This window comes from Lissotriton helveticus, chromosome 2_1 (genome assembly GCF_964261635.1).
Source record: "Lissotriton helveticus chromosome 2_1, aLisHel1.1, whole genome shotgun sequence".
NCBI classification, from domain to species: Eukaryota; Metazoa; Chordata; class Amphibia; order Caudata; family Salamandridae; genus Lissotriton; species Lissotriton helveticus.
The window spans coordinates 1,195,251,270-1,195,276,934 of NC_136059.1; the positions used below are offsets into that span (position 1 = coordinate 1,195,251,270).

At 42.5% G+C, this 25,665-nt stretch overlaps 1 protein-coding gene across 1 annotated transcript in view; it reads right to left on the minus strand.

Annotated features, from left to right (window-relative positions):
- BANK1 (B cell scaffold protein with ankyrin repeats 1) overlaps nucleotides 1–25,665 on the minus strand; it is a 2,434,538-nt gene that overhangs the window by 270,640 nt on the left and 2,138,233 nt on the right. The window contains exon 11 of the mRNA XM_078676074.1: nucleotides 23,907–23,975. Coding sequence (XP_078532200.1) covers nucleotides 23,907–23,975 — 69 coding nt within the window. The remainder of the gene's footprint in view (nucleotides 1–23,906; nucleotides 23,976–25,665) is intronic.

Below are 25,665 nucleotides of genomic sequence, written 5' to 3' on the forward strand. Positions count from 1 at the left end.
GCACGACTGAGTTACTCTAATGTCTTGCGTTAGATTCTCGCCTTACCAAACGTTGGGCGCCATGTAGTGTAGTTCCTATATTCCCAATAGGCTCTGCGCATTGGAATAATATAAACAGCAGTGTAGACTTAGGACTGAGGTCAACTAGGTCTCTACTGACTATATTAGACTTAATTAGTTTTGCCAGCTAGCTCAGAGGTCACTAGAAACTTTGTCGAATGTTCAGGAAAGAGTTAACTCTCCTGATTTAGACAAGAAGGGATTAGCTTCTGACAACCGCATAAACATGACAACTTTGCTCCCTCAGAATAAAGAGTGTATCTCTAGAGTCGTGTGAAAATAATGGACAACTATTTCACTCAGTCAATCGTGCATACTTAGTTTCACCAGAGTGCAGAGAAATAGAGAGACGGGCGTTTTCAATAAAAAGGTGTTATTTATTGAGCAGTCTTCTTTCTCATGCAAGAGAAATTAATTGTCACAATTGCAATACTTATCATGAAGTAAAGTGCGTACAGTAAAAGGAGTATTATGAAATAATACTGTGAAAGCATTGATATGGTTTCTTAGCCATATGATACTTTAAAACAGATAAAATATATACATACATAAAAACATTGACTAACGTACTCAACTGGTGCTTCTAATATACGCCTACCCCGGTGTACCTGACCTAAGCCTAATACGTGGAAAGGAGTAAGTAAGTTGCAGTTTAAGTTAAGTTGGTTTTTGCCAAGAATCTGAATCAAGAAATCTCTTAAGGTTTTAGTCAGCTCCGTACCTTGGTTCTAGAATGTAGGAGGTCTTGTATTTCTCTCTCAGGACTCGATCTCCCAGCAACCAGCAAGGGTGACTGGAAACACTGGAGCTGGATTTCTCGGCAAGAGAAAAGACAGCGTCTCTCTCAGTGCGTCAAGGGAGGGTCGGCTTCCTTCGGCTCTCGCATCAGCTGGGCTTCGGGCAAGTAGATAGCCGCTCTGCTCCAAACCACCGTGTGTTTGCTTAAGGCAACGTTGGTATATTTATACCTGAAAGGTGCCGTGTTTGACGTAAGGTTGGACATAAGACGTCACTAAGAACTAACAGTTCTTTCTGGACTCCAGGAGTTCTTGCGCAAATCAAAACAAAAGCAGGGGGAATTCCCGGGCTGCTGGAGGCTTGGTTTATTTAAAGAACGCGTTGTACTTTCTAGGAGTCTAGGGGAGTAGCCTTGCCGTATTTGGACTGCATGGGCTAGCCTATTACTAAATATGGATATGATTCTTATGCCTTTATAAGGATACTATTTATTATAACCACATAAGGGCATAAATCGGGAATATCGAATTAGGGTCCTAGATAGAAACACAACAATACCTGGTACAAAATAATATTTATTGCAAAAATGTTGATGCTGTTCAAGATATAACATGTGTGGAGGATGAAACATTACCATAAAGTGGACAGATTGAAAAAGTGAATCGATCCAGATCAGAAGAGATTTTTGAACACTACAGCATTAATGAACTGCATTCTAAAGACGTCATCTGTGATGCTATTGATCTCTTTCAAATGAAACAAGCAAAAGTTGCTCCCATGAGAGTGTGGGAGAAATGTTTAGAGGCTTGCTGTTTTCCACAACTGCTTCCCACTGGAGCAGGTGGCCGCTATGATGACCGCCCTGTACAGATACCAGCAGTTGAATACCGGTCAACCAGATTATATTCAGAGAATCCAAAATGTCGCCAGTGTATTCCATACATATTCCATCTTCTGTTTGGGAGTGACTTGTCTGGATTTTCATATGCTGAAAACCACATACTGAAGACAGGGGTTAAACTTCAAAATCAACCAAGCATGTGGTGCTCATCATAGTCACATGCTGTTATGGATAAAAGATTTTCCAAAATTTGGAACTGAACAGTGATGAGCCTGAACTCTCTTTCACAGAGCAGCATGTGACATGAGCCATACAGAAAGACAGTAGTAAAAAAGGCCACAGACAAGTTCTGCTCTTCCAAACACAAAGATGTGGGAAGCATTGCCATTGTAAATACAGATGCAAACAAAAATGTTATGCAAGATGTCGTTTTGGATTTTCACGACCTGTCTTTTCACAAGGAAGAGTGAACTGCTTTTTTTTCTGCAGTCGGACATACAGTGACATGAAAATCACCGAAAAACACATTCAACCTGAGAAGAACAGAGGCTTCCTAGTACATTAATGACTATATCTCTGTGATTCTCAAAATGTGGAATGCTAATATGGATTTAGAACACAGAATTACTTAAAGAGTATGACTGCTATGAAGCTTCTTTCAATGCTGTGAAAGACAGCATTCATTGTTCAGTCTTCCTAAACTATTTGCAAATGTTAAATGATGAGATTGAACAGGAAGAAATGATTGCAGCTGAGATAGCTAAGTAGGCTCACACAGTAGCCAAAGTCCTAGGCCATGGAGTCAAGATCCTCTTGAACAAGTCATTAATAAAAACAAAGCCGCAATAGACATGAATGAAGTAGAAACTGCAATGGAACTAGCGAGAGAGTAAACTGTTGATTTCAAACAGCTAGTTTTGAACAACTGAAATGATGCAAATGTTCATTATTTAAGGCAATACTATTATACATCAGTGGTCAAGCTGACATTGGAAAAAGCTTTTTAATTAAAGTTCTCACCACTTACCTACAGAGGACTACAGAATCAAATTTATTGTGAGTAGTAACAGCCCCAACTGATTTAGCTGCACACAACATTAAAGGAAGTACTTTACATCAACTACTTTAGCTACCTTTTGAACAGAACAATAAACTGGAATACCAGAAGTTATCTGATGAAGCTTGTCATGAGGTGTCAAGGGTATTGAAGAAACTGAAGCTTTTAATCATCAATGAGGTGAGCATGGCCTCAAATGTGATGGTTGCCTTCGTACACTTGAGAATGCAACAGATTTTAAAAAAGGACTATGAGATACTGTTTGGAGGAAAGCATTTAATTGTCTTCGGTGACCTACTGCAACTTACCTCTGTAAGAAATGGGGTTTCTGGTTGGCTAGGGTATGCACCTAAGTCAGGCAGAACCCACTGCTCTAGTCAGGGTAGGGGTGTTACACACCCAAGATAACTTTCTGCTCACTCCCTTGGTAGCTTGGCAGAACAGTCAGGTTTATGCCAGAGGCAATGTGTGAAGTGTTTGGGCAACACACACCAGTGACACAATCAATACACCACAAAAGAGACTCCACATAATATTATATAAAAATATATATTATATTTTAATAACACATAGACCAAAACAACATAAACCAATAATCATTTTGCCAACTAGGCAATTGTCATAACATCACATGTAGTGCAATGAAGTAAATACTTATATGTTGCACACACCATACACAATCACTGTACATATAATGCAGGACCTGAAATGATACTCGTTATTCTATCAGTGCAGGGTATAAAACAATATGAATAACAATATCAGAGCATGAAATGCAGCAATTAGGTCAGGGAGAAAACACATAGATCACCATAGGTCATAATAAGTACATGGGTCCCTAAATACCTTCATAAAGCTGAGAGTGCAGCACTCCTGCACTCCTACTTTGTGACTTAGGGACAAAACACATGCATTGATCAGGAAACTACAGGGCACGGAGCACCTGTGCTCCTACTAGATTGTCTATGGCACTTTTAGGTAATTTTCACTTAATACGGCAGGTTACTAATCAGGGTCCCTCATCAAGGGCTTGCTCCGAAATGGCACAAAAGAACAACTGCACCCTCCACACAGCAGATCCCAAGTTCAAGACTTACACAGGCAGCTATGTGGTGCACCTGTGAGGGGCACAGGACACCCAGAATACCCCTCCCTGTGTTGCTGCTTGCAAAGGGTGATGGGATTGGGGCAAACAGCCTACGACTTCTCGCCCAAGTCTGAGTAGGGAGGCAGCACCCAGAATACACTAATCCGGGTATGCTGCAATATGGAGAGAGTGGCTGCAGCATCACTGGAGGGGCCGCCCTGGGTGGTTCTTGTCAGATGGCTACAAGGACACAAACTGACAAGTGCTGCCTCCAATCAGTATGGATTTGTTTTGTCGCCGGCTTCAAAGCTGAGCCAGCGGTGTCTTCATTACCCTCTCACTTCCATCACTGGTCCTGGGTATGTGGCCCCACTGGGTAGGGGGTTCAGATGGCCAACCATGCCACTGTTGATGGCAGAGGTGATGCCACTAGACGGTACGGCATGTCTTGGTCCACTTTCAGGAGGTGGGGGCTGAGTTTCAAACACTCCCCAAGCTGCTCCTGGTCAAAGAAAGTAACATGGGTAAGCGCTTCACAACACGCTGTGAGACAATGAAGTTAAGGGCAATTCCTGGCCAGAACCCAAGGTGGTTTTTAAAAGTCAAAAGAACTCCACACACGCTTCTCATGGAGCTTGATGCAATGCCCACCATGCAAATGAGGCAGAGAAGCGCTCACCACGCACTGTCTTCTAGCAGCCCAGCAGAAATCCAAATAAAGCGCTCACTGGGCACTAAGTTTTCAAAAGCATAGGGCAGGCCACCAAAGCCCTGGCCCTGGGAGATCATTGGGGCACCAAGCAGGAATAGATGCAGCAAGCCAGCACACAGAGTCCTTGTAGGATAGCAGATAGTCCTTCTAGCAGCTGAGCAGGGCACAGGACATCACAACAGACAAGGGTGTTCAGTGGCAGTTCCTCCTGGTAGCATAACAGTTCCTTCTGGCAAAGTGAAGCCTGCAGAGCCAACAGCGTCTGGTTACAAGTCCCATGCAATGTTTTTAATCATGGGGTCAGAGCCCCACAACTTATACTTATATAATCTATTTGATGTTGAGGAAACTTCAATACAAACTTTAAAAGTGCACGGCACCCCCTACTCATTCCCCACCTTGGCTCCAGACATACTACAGGGGGGTGGAGACAATATTGTGAAAGGCAAGCACAGCCCTGTTGAGGTGCAGGTGACTCCCTGCCACTGTAGTTCAGAAAGACCCATCAGGGATATGCGGGGCACACCTGAGCTCTCTTTGTGACTGTCTAGAGATAATGCACAAAACAGGACCCTGTCAGTCTAAGCCACACGTCAATTGGAGTCAGGCTGCAAAGCACAATAAATCATAACACACAGAAATGCCCACTTCTAAAAGTGCCATTCCTAAACTAGTAATAAAAAAATCCGCTTTCACCAATAAGCATGATTTATCACCACTATTCCAAACATACCAAATATGGCAACGATACTTCTTTCAGATCAGAAATTACCACTGAAACACATATCAGAGAATTCCCCATGCTAACCAATGAGAGGACCAGCCTCACAGCAGTGAGAAACCAAACATGCTGTTTGTTACTACAAGGATGACACACAACAAAGGCACATGTTCTACCTTTTACCTACACAGCACCCTGCCAATATGGCTACCTAGAGCCTAACTTAGGGGTGACCTATGTGCAGTACAAGTGGAGTTTCAGACTTGGCAAGCCCTTTAAATGCCAAGTCACTGTGGTAGTAAACTGTGCACGCAGGCCATGCAGTGGCAGAAACCTGAGGCAGGTTTGAAAGATTACTTCTGTTGGTGGCGTAAGGGGCACTGCAGACCTACTAGTAGCTTTTACTTTACAGGCCCTGGGTATACAGGATACTACTGTACAAGGGACTTACAGGTAAATTAAATATGCCAAACAGGTGTAGAATAATCATACCATGTTTACAGGAGAGAACACAAGCACTTTAGCACTGATTAGCTGTGGTAAAGTGTCCGGAGTCATAAAACCAACCAAAACAGGTCAGATAAAATGCAGGAAGGAGGAAGGCGAAAAGTTTTGCAAACAACCCTGCAAAAAGGGGCAGGTCCAACAACCCTGTCAAAGGACAGCCTGTTTTCGAGACTCTTCTCCATGATGAAACTTGGAATTCTTTGGGGAGCATTGGCAAAGAAAACATTTGGCTAACCTTCCAATACAAAGACCTACTGAATAATATGCGTCAAGCACCTGATGTGGATTACAGAAACATTCTGAAGGACATTAGAATAGTAGTTCTGACAAAGGAGGGGAAATGTACCTTTTAAAGTCAGTATGTCAAGAACTATCATCCTCTAAAAGCACAGCAGCACAGATAATGTTACATTTCATTGAAGAGGGGAAATCTATAGTCTGTTTAATGCCTACACTTCAAGGGTGCTCCAATATTTATGAACAGTTACTAAAAGTGGAGAAAGAAGACATTTTGGAAATTACAGCTATCAACAAAATGGAACACCAGGGGTTGACAGTACTGCTAAGTGGAAAACTACAAGCAAAATTGTATTAATTGGAGGAATCTGTATCTAGGATTCGAAAAATGTTTACATGCGTGCAAACACTGTAGAATAATTTTGCGGTGTAATTTAAATGTTGACGAAGGATTAGTAAATGGTGCTAAGGAAAAAGTTATTGATTTAATTAATTTTGCTAATAGGGATGAGGTTGAATACTTAGCCATAAAATTTGATCAGATTGATGGCGTGAAGCAGATTGGCCGAAGTGTTGTATACTTTTTCCTTGTGACAGACTTATTATGTCCATCTGCAGCAGTTCCCAGTCTCTCTAGCGTATGCTGTAACTATTCATAAATCACAAGGTTTAAGTGTAGAAGCATCTTTAATAATCTTGAAAGTATTGTATTTAAAGATGGTATGTCATATGTAGTGTTGTTGAGAGTAACAACATTATCAGGTATGTTTTTGGTTGACTTTGATGATAGAAAATTAGTGCTGATGCAAGTTGTATCAGAGAGTACACATGTTTAAGAAATGTATACGCTCCTCATTTAGGACAGTATCCTATTCATGAGAAAAAGATAATATGTACTAAGCAGAAACTTACAAAAGAATCAACAGCTTTTCCTCGAAAGAAGGAAAAGAAGGAGATCAAGGAAGGTGAATTGAAGCAAAAACTGGACTATGAGGGAGACATTGTCAGTTACAAGTTGTCAAACCCTTCTGGTGCCAACTTCTTCCCTGATGGCGTTCTCAGTGTACTGTTTAATTTACCACATCTTATAAATGCAATTAAACAGAAAGCACAGAAGAGATTGTGTGGTGCACTGTGTGGTTTGCTGCAACATTCACATAGTGATAGGACTGGAATACAATGTTCTTCAGGCATTCAAGACCTAGTAGATATATGTAGTGGATCAATACAATTTACTCAGAACAGTCAACAAGATGGATAGGAATTTATAATGGTCATACTTGAAGTTTTAGAAGGTGAAGAAAAAAAAATATAGATGATTTATTTGGACTAAGATAAACATGGAACCATGGCTGTGAAAACTGCTTTTTTAAGTCTACCACTAAAATAAATTCTGAATGATTTTTGTACTTAACCCTTCCAGATTCCAAAACTGTACTTTTTGATAGATTGATCAAAAGCAAACAAAACGATGACCTGCCCAAATTGTAGATCAGATGTTATGTCTCCATTGCATATAAGGAGTAGAAAATACCTTATAATAATGCTACAATGATGCAGAGCATATGAATCTAAAACGTAAACTACAAACTTCAAAGCTGGACAAATATGCATTTCTGGAAGAACTTATACTACTATGGCTATCATCTTTCACAAGGGTCTTAATTGAACATCTGGACATTACACTGTCCATTTAAAGAGTGAAGCTGGATGGACAGAATGCAATGACACCAACCTTAAATTCAAACAAAAACTGTGTTTCTAACTTCCATATGTTTACCTCTTCTTCCTTCAACGAAAGATCTAAGGACAATTTCTGATTTAAAAAAAGTGGTGCACAGTATTATATACCCTGTCACTCACCCACACAGTCGGTAACACACTGACTTACTTTCCAATACAGGTTCTACCACACGCACTCACTTACAGATACTCACACACCACTCACTCGCTCATACAGCTAACACACATTCACTCACCTATATAACCACTCATACACCCACTCAGTCATCCATACAATAACTAACAAATCTAGTCACTCTCCCATGTAGCCTCCTACATACCTAACCACTCACCCAAAGTTATAAACTTATCCATTTGCTCACCCAATTACTCATACACCCACTAAGTGATCTACACAGCTACTACCACAGTCATTCACTCCCTCATACAGTGAGTGATACACACACTCAGTATCTCATACAGTCAATGTTACAGTCACTCACTCACTCACTCATACAGTCACTCATATATCCACTCAGTCACCCACACACTCACTAGCAGACCTAGTCTCTCTCCCATGTAAACACTGACACATCCAATCACTCTCCCATACAGCTACAAACACATCCACTAGCTCACCCAAACAGTCACTATACACCCACTCAGTCCCCTATACAACTACTAGCACAGCCAGTCATTCACCCATTCAACTAGTGACACCCACAGTCTCTTATACAGGCATTGACACAGTCACTCACTAACCTGTACAGGCACTCACACAACCACTGACTCGCCCATACAGATACTCACACACCCAGTCACTCAGCCTTTGCAGTCACTCATACATCCACTCAGTCACCCATACAATCACTAACACACCCAGTCACTCTCCCATGTAACCACAAACACAGATAATCACTCACCCAAACCGTTACAAACACATCCATTCACTTACCCAAACAGTTACACTTACACCCACTAAGTCACCAATACAGCTACTAACACTGACAGTCACTCACCCATACAGCTAGTAACACACAGAGTCTCTCATACAGTCACTGACAAAGTCACTCACTTCCCCATACAATCACAAACACACCCAGTCACTCTCCCATGTTACCACTGACACACATAATCACTCACCCATACAGCTACTAACACACCCACTCACTAATTCATATAGCCACTCATACACGCACTCAGTCACCCATGCAATCACAACCACACCCAGTCATTCTCCCATCTAACCACTAACAAACCCAATCACTCACCCATATAGTTACTGACACAGCCAGTCACTCACCTATACAGCTACTAACCCGGCCAGTTAGTCACCCATAAAGCTACTTATACAAACACTCAGTCTCTTATATAGTCACTGCTCCATGGTGCGGGGGTACTTACAACGTGACGCATCTGGGAGATGCGTCACGTTGTAAAGCCCTGCGCCACATGTAGGCGTTCCTGTGCAGGGGGGGCATTCCGGCGCAGGAACGCCTCCTAAAAGTGGCTAGGTGAAATCTACAAGATTTCACTCAGTCACTTTTAGGCCCATGCTGCGTCAAAACCCTGCGCCTGCCTGAAGCAGGCGTAATGATTGACCCAGCATTAACTAGATAGGGCCCCCAGAGCATTGCTGGAGCTGCGTCGCGCTTGCGATGCAACTCCAGCAATGCATCACTTTTATGGCACAGATGCGTCACGCATCTGTTCCGTTTTTGCACCATGGTGCGCCGCATTGTAAATGCGGAACATCCATGATGGCGGAGCTGTGGCGCACAATAACTGGCACATCCCTGCTGATTTGCAGGGATGCGCCAGTTATTGTAAATATGCCCCGTAGAATGTATCTTTTTTTTAACCAGAAAGGTGGTTCTAACGAGATCCTTTGATTTGTTTGTGATTTTCAGGATTTTTTTTTTTTTTGCATTTTGTATTTGTTGTTGTTTTATTTACATATAAAATGGCAACTGAAAAATGTTTGAAATCAAAAAAATCAAAACTGGGGACACAAGTGTTATTCAACCAAAAAAAGTGAAAAAATTTACACTTATGAAGTTTTTCTGCCTCTAGAAATGCCTTCTCCTACAGTGAGTACTTTTTTGCAGTCCAAACAAAATGTCCCAATTCTTTGGAACCCCCGGGTACTTCTTAATAAGATTTTGCTGGACCTCAGTAGGTATTGGGTCCCCTGGTTCAATAGGTGTCGCAGCTGACATTGATACATATGGTGCACTGCGCTCCCTCTGGGCTCCAGCCAAGTGGTTGGAATGGTACTCCTTCAGGTGGGTCAATAAACTTGTTGTGCCACATGAATTATTTTTTTATGCAACCCTGGAGAGGGTCTTGTCAAAATAATCAAATCAAGCTTTATTTGACTATTTATACAATAATCATAAAAGCACATTAAAAATCAGTTAAAAATATCATATTAAAAAGAAGTACATTAACCGGGAAAACTGAGTAAACAACAGCGTATAGGGCTCATAATTATGATATGCAGTTAAAATCAAATGATCACATAGAGATGGCCTCTCTACAAGAAAAAAGGACTTTAAAAACGTGGAGACAGATAAGATTACAAGTTCTTCCCCAAGAGATTGCATGACCAACCTAAAGCGCATGGGCAAAAATCTTTCAAAATTGGAAGTAACCAGTTTTAAATAGGGCTGCATCTTCGAGGTAGTCAGAGGATGTTGGTGGGCAAGCACTGTTATTTTAGTAATCTCTTGATTAAATCTAATATTTTCAACAAAGTGGAGACATCTATTTTTTAAAACTTTCCTGTTTACATTGGTCATTGCCGTAGGGTTATCAAAATATTCCCAATGGCCTAATTTATACAAAAAATCTCTTACATATTTCAGCCAACCTATTGAAGGGCCCCAACTAACCCACAGCAATTGCTAATTATTTGGCGGTTTAAAGTAGTCTTCTCTGTAGCCCAAATACGGAACCAGAGAAGAATTGGTTGGATACAAATAACATCTGCTATATGTGGTAGACCAAGTTCCATGTGACCGTTAAAAGTAGAAACACTCTCCGGAACAGCTGCCAAAAATCAGAGGAATCTATTTTCAGCCGTCTGGAGAGCAGTCACGTCTGCATGACCCCAAATGCCCGCCCCGTAGGTTGCAATAGCAACACATTTGGCTTTATAAATATAAAGTAGTTCAAGTGGAGGGCGCTTACCCAATTTCCTACTGAAATTGATCAGAGCTTTGAGGGCCTTTGAGAATAATAATTTCCTTAACTTAACAGCCTGGGACCATAAGCCAGTACAATCGAATAAAACCCCCAGATAGGAGAAGGTGTTAGAACATTCTAGACGGTTCTACTCTAGAAAGAATGTACAGCTATTCCAGCTCCCTGGGCCGCATTTTAATATAAAGGTTTTGAAGGTATAAACTGGGAGGCCCAACTTAGACATAAAATTGGCAAAGCTGGAAATCACTTTCTGAAGGCTGTTCGGGGTGCGTGCCATGAGAACTGCATTGTCTACATACACGGGTACAGGGAGTGAGCGCTTCCCTACCAGTAGTAGGTCCTGGCACTCGTCTGTCAAAACCTTTCCTAAATTGTTGATTTACAAGGTAAATAGGAAAGGTGCCAGAACACAACCTTGTCTCACTCCTCTTCCAATGGTAAAAGAATCAGTGCACTCACCCCCTGCCCCACAGCGAATCCTGGCCCTGGCCCTAATGTAAAATTGTCTGAAAAAGGAGTTAAGAGAGATATCCACTCCAATGCTCTCCAAGATAGCCCAAAGTTTATCGTGGATAACGCAGTCGAAGGCCGCAGTTAAGTCCACGAAAGCCAAATAAAGGTTACCCCTTTTGGCCTAGGTGTATTTGCCAATTATTATTTCCAAATTTAAACATTGAACTAGGGTTCCGAGACCCTTGCGGAAGCCACATTGAATATCACTAATTATTAAGTGGTCATCTGCCCAGTCCTGTAGTCGGACTAAAATAACTCTCCCCATTACTTTGACTGTTGGGTCCAATAACAAAATTGGCATGTAACACGCAGGGTTGTGCCTGTCACCTTTTTTCAAAATGGTGACCAAGATTGATTCGCTCCAGGTTGAGAGAAAACCAGACGAGCTGCATGCATTAATTACCTGAGTTAAAATGGGTTCCCAGTACTCAATATTATGTTTAAAAAGGTCCACGGGTATACCATCTGGCCCAGGAGCCTTACCCCCCTTACTCATAGTGATCGCCTCCATTATTTCGCTTAGTTCAAATTGGAGATGGGATTGGAGGATTGAGACTGGGGTTCTACCCTGTCTTCTACCAGTCCGCTATTAAATGATTTTAGGCCAGGTTTATTATAAAGCTTGGAAAATTGCTCAACCCATTCGCCCTTTGTTATTGCAATCTCAATAGTAGCCCTCGCTGCGCCTACTAAAAAGGGGGGCATTAACAGCGTTCCAAGAAGCTGTAGAGTCTCTCAGTTCTGACGCTTCGCGCAAGGATTTCCAAGCTTTATCCTTTAAGGGTTTTTTCTTTAATTCAAGTGTGTGGCGATACTCCCTTCTGGCTTTTATTATTTCTTGTTGGTTTTGACGGCTCTGTGGAGTGCAAGTTTGAGAATGGTGTGAGCTTTCGAGCAACAGGAGTCAAACCAACCCCTTTTTGTGGGAGTTTGTTATTTGATTTTATGTAGAGGGCGTTGCAAACAAACTTTGCAATTTCCAAGAAACCCTCCACAAGTACATTCTGGGGGTTGCCAACACCTAAACACTTATTTATGGCATCGCTGCAGTTTGTGTTAACCTTGCACGTAAATATATCTGGGTCAAGTTTTTTCCAGTGCAAGGGATAGCCATTTTGTCTGACCAGGGTGGTATCCGCAATGGTGAGTGTGATAGAAGCCTTCCCGCTGACCAACTTGTGGTCAACCTTGACACTTAGGCTCTGGGCAAAATGATCGCTAAGAGAGATGTTGTGAGTGTGAAAATCCACTAATCTGGAGGCGTGTTTTGCTGAGATTAAAATAAAATCAATTGTGGAAAACATCCTTCGACCATTAAAAGTTGAACTAAATGGAATCGGCGTGCTACATAAGTTATTTGCAAATCCCAAGGCCTCAGTAAACATTATTTCGTTTGACAAATCACCCTGGGAAGAGTGGTTAAAATGGGGAAAACTAGGGTCTTTATCATACTCAAAACCATAAACCCCGTTATCCTCCTGTTGACATAAGGTGATGTTAAAATCTCCCCCCCAAATGATGAACAAGTCCTTTGAGGTAGCTTACTGTAACCTATTGATGTGAGAGGTTATTATGCTCAATAGGTCTTCACGTGGCGCGTTGTTGTAAAAATTAATTAATAAATACGATGCCAGTAGTTTTATCCACATCAGCCACCAGTATTTGGGAATAGCGATTGACCATCAGAGTTGCAGTAATCCCAAAAATTAAGCGATTTGAAACATAGATACACAACCCCGCATAGCTCTCCAATGGGTTGATGCTACCACAGGCGTATTAAATGTTTTGAAGCCATTAATGTGGATGGGGTCTATCAACCAGGTCTCTTGTAGACAAAATACATCAAAACCTGTAACAAACTCTGACCACAATGGGTTCACTATCTTTGCGTTTAGGCCTGCAATGTTCCAAAACATAAAATGACAAGGGATATCCTTCTTAGTTCCATTTGCAACCTGGTTAATATTTCCAGGGGGAGAAACAATAGAGACCGCAGGAGAGTTATTTTAAGCTATCATCTAGAATCTGTACAGGGGAGGCAACTGAAGTCAAAATGTCGCTCCTAACCTCTGGTCGTACAGTCTCTATTGGCAACAAGTTGCTATACCCCTGGTAACCCATTGAGTTAGAATCTTGAGCTAATGGATCACAAACAGAGGCTTTAACAAGGCCCTTCTCCCTAACACCTAGTGCAGGAGTGTCTACATTTATAAAGGCACTCCCACTTAACATATCCTCACTTAGGGGGGAGATCGAGCGTCAATCCACCTGATCTAGGTAAGAGAAGAGGTCAAAGCGGTTATGGACTGGGACATTGTCCATGGAAGAGGGATTCAATGGATGTACCCCATTATGAGGGTTTGAACAATTAAGGCGGGGTAATTGGTAGAAAAACCCTAGGGGAATCACATTGATCTCGTGATTTGAAATAAAATGGGTACCTGCCCTGGCAAGAATGTGATGTAACAGTTGCGGGGATTTGAAGGTCAGAATCACGCAGTCCCCTGGTAAAGACTTCTGGCCTTTCCCTAACCAGCTGACACGTCTATCCATTTTGAAATTTGAAAAAAGACTATCTAAAGACCCAATTTTAGAGCCCAACCAAGATAGTGATTTGTTCCTGAGTGACTCCCAGGATTCTTCTACCCCAGCCTAAAAACAGTAACATTGGCTAAAATGACCGTGTACGGGGTCACCTCAGGGGGTAGATCTAAGACTATCGTGGGCGGGCCGCTTACATGATTATCGATGGGGGCCAGTGTAGAGGGAATAGAAGAATTACAGGTCCCTTGATGACTTAAGGATTGGTGGCCTAGCTTAGGGCAGTTAATTCTTGGCCGGGGGGGGAGGGGTCCTTAACTATGTTAGTTTGCATCATTTTGGGGAAACCACCTACATGAATCACAGGAGGTAAGGATGGAATAATGAATGGATTTATACAATCCCTCCCCCCAATTCGCCCCAATACTGTGGGTTGGTTACTAGAAGTAGTCGCCCCACTCTGTGACAGATTATTGGCACTACCATCAGAACGATTTCCCCTGCAATGCGCTGCATTATACACTTCAAGATTAGAAGGATGTCGAAAATTGGGGAATTTAGTTAAAAGCTCTTCACTAGCGCCCACTCTGCTAGATAAATTAGCTAAAAATTCTCTCAGAAAGAGAGCTAGTGAATCAAACATGCTATTTAGTAGCGCCAGTTCACTTTGGGGCTAAGATCTAGGGCCATTAATCGCATTACCCTTACGTCCTTGCTTTGGGCAGACGGAGGCTTGTCCTTAATTGCCGTTTTCCTCCACGTTATACATGGGGTCGGTCTGTTCTCAGTTACAACAGCCTCTGGGCACCTGGGGAGGGTATTAATAGTGTTTCTTAAACGTTTGGTTGGGAGCTGAGAATCGCTATCTAAGTCACTAACAGAAATGTGATCTGAGAGATTCAGGTCGCTACCATTAATAATTGCGCCACTCTTCGGAGATTTAATACTGGCCGTTGTATGGACGGGAGTTCCATATTCCTCATTACCTGTTGAAGGACCTAAAACAACGCCAGATCTTTCTGTGTTAATGGCCTCCTCCACTGAAGTAATCTGTTGCTCTATCGCCCCCATTGCCCCAGTAAGGTAATTTAGAAGGGACTGACACCCCCTTTCCTTTGGGGACTTTTTAGGGCCACTCAAAGTTTTCCTTTTCCCCATCTAGATACTACACTGCAGGATGGGCTCAATGTTCAATAGGAGATTGAAAATAGAAAGACTGCAAAACTATACAAAGTTACAGGCTCACTAAGATCACAGATTTCTTGTGAAAAATAGAAATAAATGAAGAGAGTCCACTTGGTGAGAGTCTTCAGCCTACCTTAGTGCAGAATGCAGCAAAGAGACGTGGCCCAGCCCAGCCTCTACTGGCCTATGACGGGCTAAGATGGGTCCGTCTTGGCCTGGTCTTCGCCTGGGCCGAGCCCGGACACAACTCGCGCGCGTCCCATGCTGCGGGACCTGTTCTTTGGATTTATACGTTCCGCCCACGTCCAGGGACTCCTGATAAAGGGCTGTGTGCTCACCCGGCAGGGCTCCGCTCAAATTGTCAGTCTCCTCATGATGCAGAGAGGTCTCCAGCGCTGCAGGACATGCTCTGTGGATTTATACGCGCCGACTCCGGGATACCGGTAATTCGAATGCCGTTCTGTCTGGAACGCGATTCCAAGTCCTCATGTTTTAGCACATATGAATTCTAGCACTTTATCCATTGTTAACATCTTTTGACGATCGCTGACAAGCGCGTCTTCCAGTTGAGAGATTCTATTGTCATGCTCCTCAACCTTTTCGTTCACCTTTACCAGGCGAGCAGTGAGGGTATCAATTTTAGCATCTATCAACCTCAGACTTGTCATGACGTCTAGTCAGATAGAGCGGATGCCTCCCTCATTATCGCTTGATTCTGTGATCTGTGTTGGTGGCTCCTCCACCTGCGTCTGCAGCTCGCTAGCACAGCCCATCCGCCTGCCCTCAAATGAAAATTTCGGCTGTTTGCAGTTGGTTTTCCCCATGTTTGAGTTGGGATGTCAGCCAGTGCGTAGGTCGTCGCGCAGCGAGTGGTTTCCAGAGATGTCAGCAGCGGCTGGAGCACAGCCTCACCATTCAGAGTCACACAGTCTCTCGGGGCAGTGCAAGTTTCAGGGAGCCATGGGGGTTTCCACCCCTCAGCAAGTGGTCCAGCTGGTCCTCAATTGTGGAGATCCTGTAAGCTGCCAGTGAACGCCAGAGTGCTAGTGAACACTTTTTGCCAGGTCTCATGCAGCTGCCCCCAATCTCCATCACCCCGCCTCTCAGGCACTTCACGCTTCCATCTTGGCAGAGTATTCTAGAGGCAGGTGGCCAGTGACAGAAGAAAGGGTCACCATTTCCAGCACCAGGCCAGGGTGGCAATGTAACATGCAATGCAGCCAATGGGAAGGAGAGGGGGAAGGGGAGAAAGGGCAATCTTGTGTCGGTGTCCATATAATGTTGTTTTATCCCCCCTCGCTGGGTAACTCCTCCTCACCTGACCTCTCCGGATCCAGCGTACCTCCAATGCCTTCCTCGGTTCGGCACCGGCTCTCCAACAGTGCCTGCGCCTCCTCTTTAATATAGCACAGGTCTCAGCGCCTTCAGCCATGGGCAGGTCCAGACCGCAGCCCCCAGCTGCACACAGCCACCGCCGGGGCCTCACCGGGGCCTTGCAGGGATGGTTCCTGTGCAGGGCCCTCAGACCGCGGCCACAGCGTCCCCTGGCCACACCCCAGCACAGTTCGGGCCTCACAACACCCCGCACCTACGCGCTTCTTTTCATGACATGGCTCCTCCCAGCAGTCCGCCACTTGGAAGGGGGCATGGGCAGCGCAGACGCAAGAGCCGCAGGCAGGCCAGCTGGGAAGGGCCAGTCAGCTGCCCAAAGCCTGCTGTTGTCCCCCGGCCTCCACGTACTTTTGGCAGTGCTTTCGGTTCACGCCTGGTGGCCCAGGTGGCTCAGACAGTCGAACAGGCCGCAGGAGTCTGTCCAGGCGCAGCAGCAGTCTAGATCGGCTAGAAACGGCTCATGTGGGTCCGGACCTCCACAGCTGTTCAGCGCTTGTGCTGAATTACAGGTAAATGTTCTATTTCGCCAGAATTGTAGCGGATTGTGTTCTCGGCCGGTAGAGCCCACTTAAAGTGCGGTCATTTTGCAACTGGCGAGACCACGCCCTCCTTGCTTTATATAGTTAGGAAAAAGTACCAATGTTTAGTAGATATTTACCTCTTTGTAGTGTCATTGTATTCTCTGAAGGAGTATTCATGTAATCACAGATTTCAGGAAGAAGAGACACTAGGAACAATCACATTGTCAAAACACACTGAGGCTCACAGTAGACATTTTCTTATGATCCATTATTCAGATATAGTGTACAATACGCACATAGCATTTACCAAATGAGGTAGCACTTACTAATTAACTAGTAGAAACTAGTCCAGCTGGGTATACATTTTATGCAAAACTGTTGACTCTTTTTGGCATAAGGGCAGGTGATGTTCCTTTCTGGCCCTGATTCTCATTTCATAAAAATTAAATCTCAACTGAACCAACTTACAAATATAAACATTGCGGGTGCCCCACTATAAACTCCACTTCAGTAAAGCACAAATGATCCTAACTTCTTGGGCTTCACAAAGGTAAAGCAAGTGTGTTTACTCTTGTATTCCACATTCTAAGTGATATGAAATCCTTAATGGAGGTGAGTCCACCCTTGATTTATTGGAGCTCAATCTCATCTATAGTGACTGTCACAATTGGTTTCCTTCATGTCATCTGCTGGTGAGAGCAGAGTCCATAGTTCTCTCTTATAAATACCCCAATTATTCAAATGCCCAAAATACATAGAACTACTAACAGACACACACAGGCACTCACACACCCACTCACAGACCAACACTGACACACCCAATCACAGACCCACTCTGACACTGATGCACCCACTCACAAACCAGTAAGACCCATACAGAGACTCATGCACTCACTCACAGACCCACTCAGACATTCATGCACCCGCTCATAGACCCACACAGGTACTGATGCATCCACTCACACACTCATAGGCCCACACAGATACTCAGAGACCCACTCAGAAACTCATGTGCCCATTTACTAACCCACTCAGACATATACTCTCACAGTTTACAGGTTACAGTTTGGAAATACAATTAAAAAAAACCTTTGAAATTCACTAGAAATAACACATGTTACAGGGACGTTATAGTTAGAAAATAGCAGTTAAAAAAACTTCAAAATTCATTGAAAAAGCCTAAGGTTACAGGGACGTTATAGTTAGGCTCAGATTTCACTATTGCAAAACCATTGAAATTCAGCAGTTATAGTTGCTTTAGCTAACTATAACTTATGCCCTCCAATGCACCGCTTATGACATCACATATTGCATCACTCATGAATTGGTCAGTGACATCACTGTTGACATCACTGATGGCCTCTCAAATGACATCATTCATGACATCACTGATGACATCATCCAGTAAGTGTTTCGTAAATACTTCTGAGAGTTAAAGATATATTCTAAGCTATTGCATAAATTACATTATTATTCTTTTTGTACTACTAATGAGTGATACTGTTTCTAATATATGTGATGTGAGTGGCACTGTGACTGTCTGTATCAGTATGGTATTACAAGTCTAAGGGATATCCCTGGAGTGACTTATGGACAAAAATATATGGTAATATCACTTTAAGCACACCTGATCCATGCAATACCCTCCGGAAACAGGCCAAAAACTAAAATGCAGCGTTAACACTCTTTTATTAAAATATAATCAAAAGTATACTGGGTTAAAATTTCAGAAAAAACAAATGTTCTGAAAACATACAAAGTAAAAACATTTCATACATTCAAATGAAAATACATAAAAAATTTAAATAAGTACAATACATGGAAGAAACCCTAATATGGTAATGACCTTACACAGTAGTTCAATTCATAAATTAAAAAACAGACAAAAACCCCCTATGCTCAGATAGATCAAACAATGTTTCTACTAATTAATTAGATCCAATAGCCTTTAAACACTTCATGTAATCACACCAGAGTTATTTAGTTGGCATATGGCTGGTGCTTTCTAGGCTTTACTTGGATTCTCTATTGCTCGAAGCGTCGACGCGTTTCGGTGTTATTGCCGTGGATGTGGTCACACCTTCCTCAGGACAGATTTAAGTGGGGTCATCAGTTTCATGTGACTGGTATCCTTCTTGTATTTTATGGTGAGGGGCTCTGGTGTAGTCTGATGCTGTTCACCTCAGGTATCGTCTTAAGCCTTCCCCCCGCTCATTAGTGGTTCACTGTTTACTGTGGTGGGATCTTTTGATTTTATGTCAGTATCGCCACGAAATTCGGTATAATGCGCAACTGTTTTAGCCTGGTGTAGACTGAACCACTTCCTCCGTTGGTGTTCTTACGTATTAGATCTTGTTTGGATCTGTATATTTAATTTTATCTGTATTCGTGGTTCTCTCTCTTCTACCAGGTCCAATGCCTTTCCTTTGGTATGCAATAATGTTCAAAAATTAAAATTAAAACCCCAGTGGGTGGTGAAATAGTCCAGTGAATCGTAGTTGCTTCGTGGTGCTTCTGCTGCGCCCCTCATGCCCTTTCACCTGCTTCACCGCATACAGCGTCTGCAGAGGTCCGATAATACGGCGGGGCTCCCTTCACGGCTAGACTGGCCGTACAAATTCCATCGAAAAGGGTGTCCCTTCAAAGGAAGCCAAACACGCAATGAGGGTGCTGTATCAGCGCTTTATTGCAGGAGCAGCAGCTAGGATGACAGGTCTTACTTCAACAGTTCATTAGCCTGGCCCGACGCGTTTCGCGCACACCTGCGCTTAATCATGGGCTTGAACACACGTTGCATCACCTTCCGATGTTTTTAAATCATAATGACCCGCCCCAGTGGGCGTAGACAGTGCCACTGCCTGCTGGTCATTGTAGTTTATTGTTCTCCAGTGAGTGATGTCTGCCGTCCTGATAATGTTCAAAAATTAAAATTAAAAACCCAGTGGGTGGTGAAATAGTCCAGTGAATCGTAGTTGCTTTGTGGTGCTTCTGCTGCGCCCCTCATGCCCTTTCACCTGCTTCACCGCATACAGCGTCTGCAGAGGTCCGATAATACGGCGAGGCTCCCTTCACGGCTAGACTGGCCGTACAAATTCCATCGAAAAGGGTGTCCCTTCAAAGGAAGCCAAACACGCAATGAGGGTGCTGTATCAGCACTTTATTGCAGGAGCAGCAGCTAGGATGACAGGTCTTACTTCAACAGTTCATTAGCCTGGCCCGACGCGTTTTGCGCACACCTGCGCTTAATCATGGGCTTGAACACACGTTGCATCACCTTCCGATGTTTTTAAATCATAATGACCCGCCCCAGTGGGCGTAGACAGTGCCACTGCCTGCTGGTCATTGTAGTCATTTTCGATGGAATATATATATATATATATATATATATATATATAAATATATATATATATAGATAGGTATTTTACTAATTCAAAGCTGTAATATTGTGCCTGGAGTGATAAATGGCTTTTGTTATTTGACAGCTCGGCAAGGACTGCACTGTACTAGTCCTATGCTTAAAGACTTTGCTGTTTAAATGGCGAAAGACTTTGTCATTTTCTATCTCGGCATGGATAGCACTGTCTAATCCTATGCTTAAAAACTTTGATAGAAATACAGACATTTGAGGTGAGCAGATCTAGAGTGTCGCTGGTGTTGAGAGTGCTCTAACAGGAGCTGCTTTCCACCTAAACTGAGACCTACCCAGAGTTCTCTCCTTCTTTTTTGCATAATTTATGCGTCACTCTATGCCTGAAAGGGTTTTGTTTTGACTTAATACTGGGTGCTACCTTGTGTCTGGACAAAGCTATACCTCTCTGAAGAGCTCTAATTAGAGCGAAACACTGTGTAAGGGGATGCTTTTAATCATTTCAGGTTGGCTTGAGTTGGTATTTTACTAATTTAAAGCTGTAATATTGTGCCTGGAGTGATAAATGGCTTTTGTTATTTGACAGCTCGGCAAGGACTGCACTGTACTAGTCCTATGCTTAAAGACTTTGCTGTTTAAATGGCGAAAGACTTTGTCATTTTCTATCTCGGCATGGATAGCACTGTCTAATCCTATGCTTAAAAACTTTGATAGAAAAACAGACATTTGAGGTGAGCAGATCTAGAGTGTCGCTGGTGTTGAGAGTGCTCTAACAGGAGCTGCTTTCCACCTAAACTGAGACCTACCCAGAGTTCTCTCCTTCTTTTTTGCATAATTTATGCGTCACTCTATGCCTGAAAGGGTTTTGTTTTGACTTAATACTGGGTGCTACCTTGTGTCTGGACAAAGCTATACCTCTCTGAAGAGCTCTAATTAGAGCGAAACACTGTGTCAGGGGTTGCTTTTAATCATTTCAGGTTGGCTTGAGATGGTATTTTACTAATTCAAAGCTGTAATATTGTGCCTGGAGTGATAAATGGCTTTTGTTATTTGACAGCTCGGCAAGGACTGCACTGTACTAGTCCTATGCTTAAAGACTTTGCTGTTTAAATGGCGAAAGACTTTGTCATTTTCTATCTCGGCATGGATAGCACTGTCTAATCCTATGCTTAAAAACTTTGATAGAAAAACAGACATTTGAGGTGAGCAGATCTAGAGTGTCGCTGGTGTTGAGAGTGCTCTAACAGGAGCTGCTTTCCACCTAAACTGAGACCTACCCAGAGTTCTCTCCTTCTTTTTTGCATAATTTATGCGTCACTCTATGCCTGAAAGGGTTTTGTTTTGACTTAATACTGGGTGCTACCTTGTGTCTGGACAAAGCTATACCTCTCTGAAGAGCTCTAATTAGAGCGAAACACTGTGTCAGGGGTTGCTTTTAATCATTTCAGGTTGGCTTGAGTTGGTATTTTACTAATTCAAAGCTGTAATATTGTGCCTGGAGTGATAAATGGCTTTTGTTATTTGACAGCTCGGCAAGGACTGCACTGTACTAGTCCTATGCTTAAAGACTTTGCTGTTTAAATGGCGAAAGACTTAGTCATTTTCTATCTCGGCATGGATAGCACTGTCTAATCCTATGCTTAAAAACTTTGATAGAAAAACAGACATTTGAGGTGAGCAGATCTAGAGTGTCGCTGGTGTTGAGAGTGCTCTAACAGGAGCTGCTTTCCACCTAAACTGAGACCTACCCAGAGTTCTCTCCTTCTTTTTTGCATAATTTATGCGTCACTCTATGCCTGAAAGGGTTTTGTTTTGACTTAATACTGGGTGCTACCTTGTGTCTGGACAAAGCTATACCTCTCTGAAGAGCTCTAATTAGAGCGAAACACTGTGTCAGGGGTTGCTTTTAATCATTTCAGGTTGGCTTGAGTTGGTATTTTACTAATTCAAAGCTGTAATATTGTGCCTGGAGTGATAAATGGCTTTTGTTATTTGACAGCTCGGCAAGGACTGCACTGTACTAGTCCTATGCTTAAAGACTTTGCTGTTTAAATGGCGAAAGACTTTGTCATTTTCTATCTCGGCATGGATAGCACTGTCTAATCCTATGCTTAAAAACTTTGATAGAAAAACAGACATTTGAGGTGAGCAGATCTAGAGTGTCGCTGGTGTTGAGAGTGCTCTAACAGGAGCTGCTTTCCACCTAAACTGAGACCTACCCAGAGTTCTCTCCTTCTTTTTTGCATAATTTATGCGTCACTCTATGCCTGAAAGGGTTTTGTTTTGACTTAATACTGGGTGCTACCTTGTGTCTGGACAAAGCTATACCTCTCTGAAGAGCTCTAATTAGAGCGAAACACTGTGTCAGGGGTTGCTTTTAATCATTTCAGGTTGGCTTGAGTTGGTATTTTACTAATTCAAAGCCGTAATATTGTGCCTGGAGTGATAAATGGCTTTTGTTATTTGACAGCTCGGCAAGGACTGCACTGTACTAGTCCTATGCTTAAAGACTTTGCTGTTTAAATGGCGAAAGACTTTGTCATTTTCTATCTCGGCATGGATAGCACTGTCTAATCCTATGCTTAAAAACTTTGATAGAAAAACAGACATTTGAGGTGAGCAGATCTAGAGTGTCGCTGGTGTTGAGAGTGCTCTAACAGGAGCTGCTTTCCACCTAAACTGAGACCTACCCAGAGTTCTCTCCTTCTTTTTTGCATATATATATATATATATATATATATATATATATATATATATATATATATATAAATATATATATATATATATAGATATATATATATATATATATAAGCCCCCAGCTGACTCGGAAATAGGATGCAGGGGATCGCGGACCAAACACCACCCACTGGAGGGTAATAACATTAGACTAAGAGTTCCATAATGCCTCGGATCGTAAGTCATCGTGGAATCCCATTTAAGGGTAAATTACATCGAAACAAAGAATGGCAATTATTTTGGTTCCTGTGAGCACAGACTGCAAGGTGTATCAAATGCTCTTCCTTCTTTGAAAAAGGCCGAAGTTAAGGCCGAAATGCATTAGGATATATATATATTGGGGAGAGGATGTAGCCTTACAGCTAGGGCGATCGACCTCGAAGCTGGGGAACCGGGTTTGAGTTTCGGCAACGACGCTTAACATCCTGTGATTCTGGGCAAATCACTTTATCTCCCCGTGCCTAACAAAAATTAATGTGTCCTTCTGTAACGAAACTGGTGCTCATGTAAAGCGCTCTAATACCCATCTTGTGTCTAGTTCACGCTATATAAAACTCTATCAAAAATATATCACCACCAACATATATCTGCTGCCACATTACATACATTTACAGCTACGACTGATATTTGCCAGCCAAAATAGATGTTCTGAGCATCGTGGCAAACATCTTAAGTTCTTGAAAATGGTATGCATTTATATATCAATTAATGAATACAAACATGTATGGTTATTCGTATTACATTTAGCATATTCTACAGTACCTGGTTGTCGAAGTGAGTACACATCTTTGTCATCTGCTTGCAATCTGGTGGTGGTCTTCTGTTGAAACACTGCAAGGAAGTAAAATATGAACACAGTTTTTTTTCAAAAGCTTGCCTTAAAAATAAACCACATAATACTGTATTTAGATATAGAGATACATGCTTCTCAAACAGTGCTTTGTCTCATGGCAGGTCATGCTCCCTGGTACTTTATTGGTTCTTTAACAAAACTAAAGGATGTATTTTCCATGATTCTATGTCTTACCATTTTTTACTGCTTTGCGTTCTTTTACGGAAAAATAAAGTTGCAACAATACAAACTACAAACACAACCAGTACTGTACACATATGTTTTTGAGATGGCTGCCAGATTGTCCCCAACAGTACCCAGCACTAAAAAGCACTACACATGCACCAGCAGAACACATTGGTAGGAGCACCTTTAATAACCAGGCCAAGCCAACAAATGCAAGTTGTACGGATGTCACTAATAAGTAAAGTACAACATAACCCAAAACAGCGAACAGAACACATTAGACCGACCACTTCACACATGTAATCGTCACCATGATGTGCCACAAATTAACAAGCAACAGAATGCATTAGACAAAAAAGCCCAAAAATTCCCACCACAATAATAATAATAATAATAATAACACAATATATATAGTGAATGGTTACTTCAAATGAAGAGTTCCAGCACTAAAGGTCTAACTCCTCAAGATCAAGAGCACAGCAGAGCTAAGAAGTCTCAGAATAAGCCAGATCTGAATAACCACTGTTTTAGATTTTTACAAAACACTGATTGTCCTACCATAATGCATCACATATTAACATTGAGTGGAAGACATTAGAGAGAACTTGCAACACACAAACAACACAACCTAGATGGCATAAAGTTGGCTTTCACAGTATCCAATGGCGCCATGAAACAAATCCTTTATCCATCCTAAACTAATGGGCAAATCCACCAACCGTGAAGGTGCTTAAGTAATTGATTATAGTACCCTTCAACCTCATCTTTCAGATGGCAACATCTACTCCCATAGGTCTAGGAATAAGTTATATTCACTTAATAGGAATTAATTATGATCTGAACGCATTAACAATTTCACACTATCATCAGCTCTTTCCTCAGGCAAAAGTGTGGTGATACAGCATCATTTTTTGTGAAGAAGGAATTTTCCGCACACAATTGTTAAGTTATTCAATCACTAGCTTCGATTTGTTCACTTTCATCCCATCTAAGTTCCTGACCCACACAACCTATCCCACAACGACCCTTGGCACCCACACTGCGACCTTTGCTCCACAAGTAACATGGAACCCTTAGGAACACATACTTTCAATATCATCTACCCTCCACACCTCTCACAAAATGCCTCTAAACGCTTCAAGCATAACTTCCTAAAACTACACCCTGAAACCCTCTTCGCTGATCCCTACTTCTCTCAACACAACGGGTACATTACAACTGACATCATTTTCTACACCAAACGCAGAGCCCGATGGCGTAAAGCATTCCTAACACTACTTTTGATCTCCTCCACCAGAAAATCCCCACATGGGCTAGCAATCACTATTGCACCATCACAGTTCTTCCAAGCTACAGCTACAATTTCTATCTACAATAATGGCACTATCCTCATGCAATCTACGAATCACAATCTAAATTTATTAGAGAAGATCTTCCCCATCATTAAAGATCATATATGCAATCCCCCTACCTCTACCCAACACTCCCCCCTACCCAATCCAC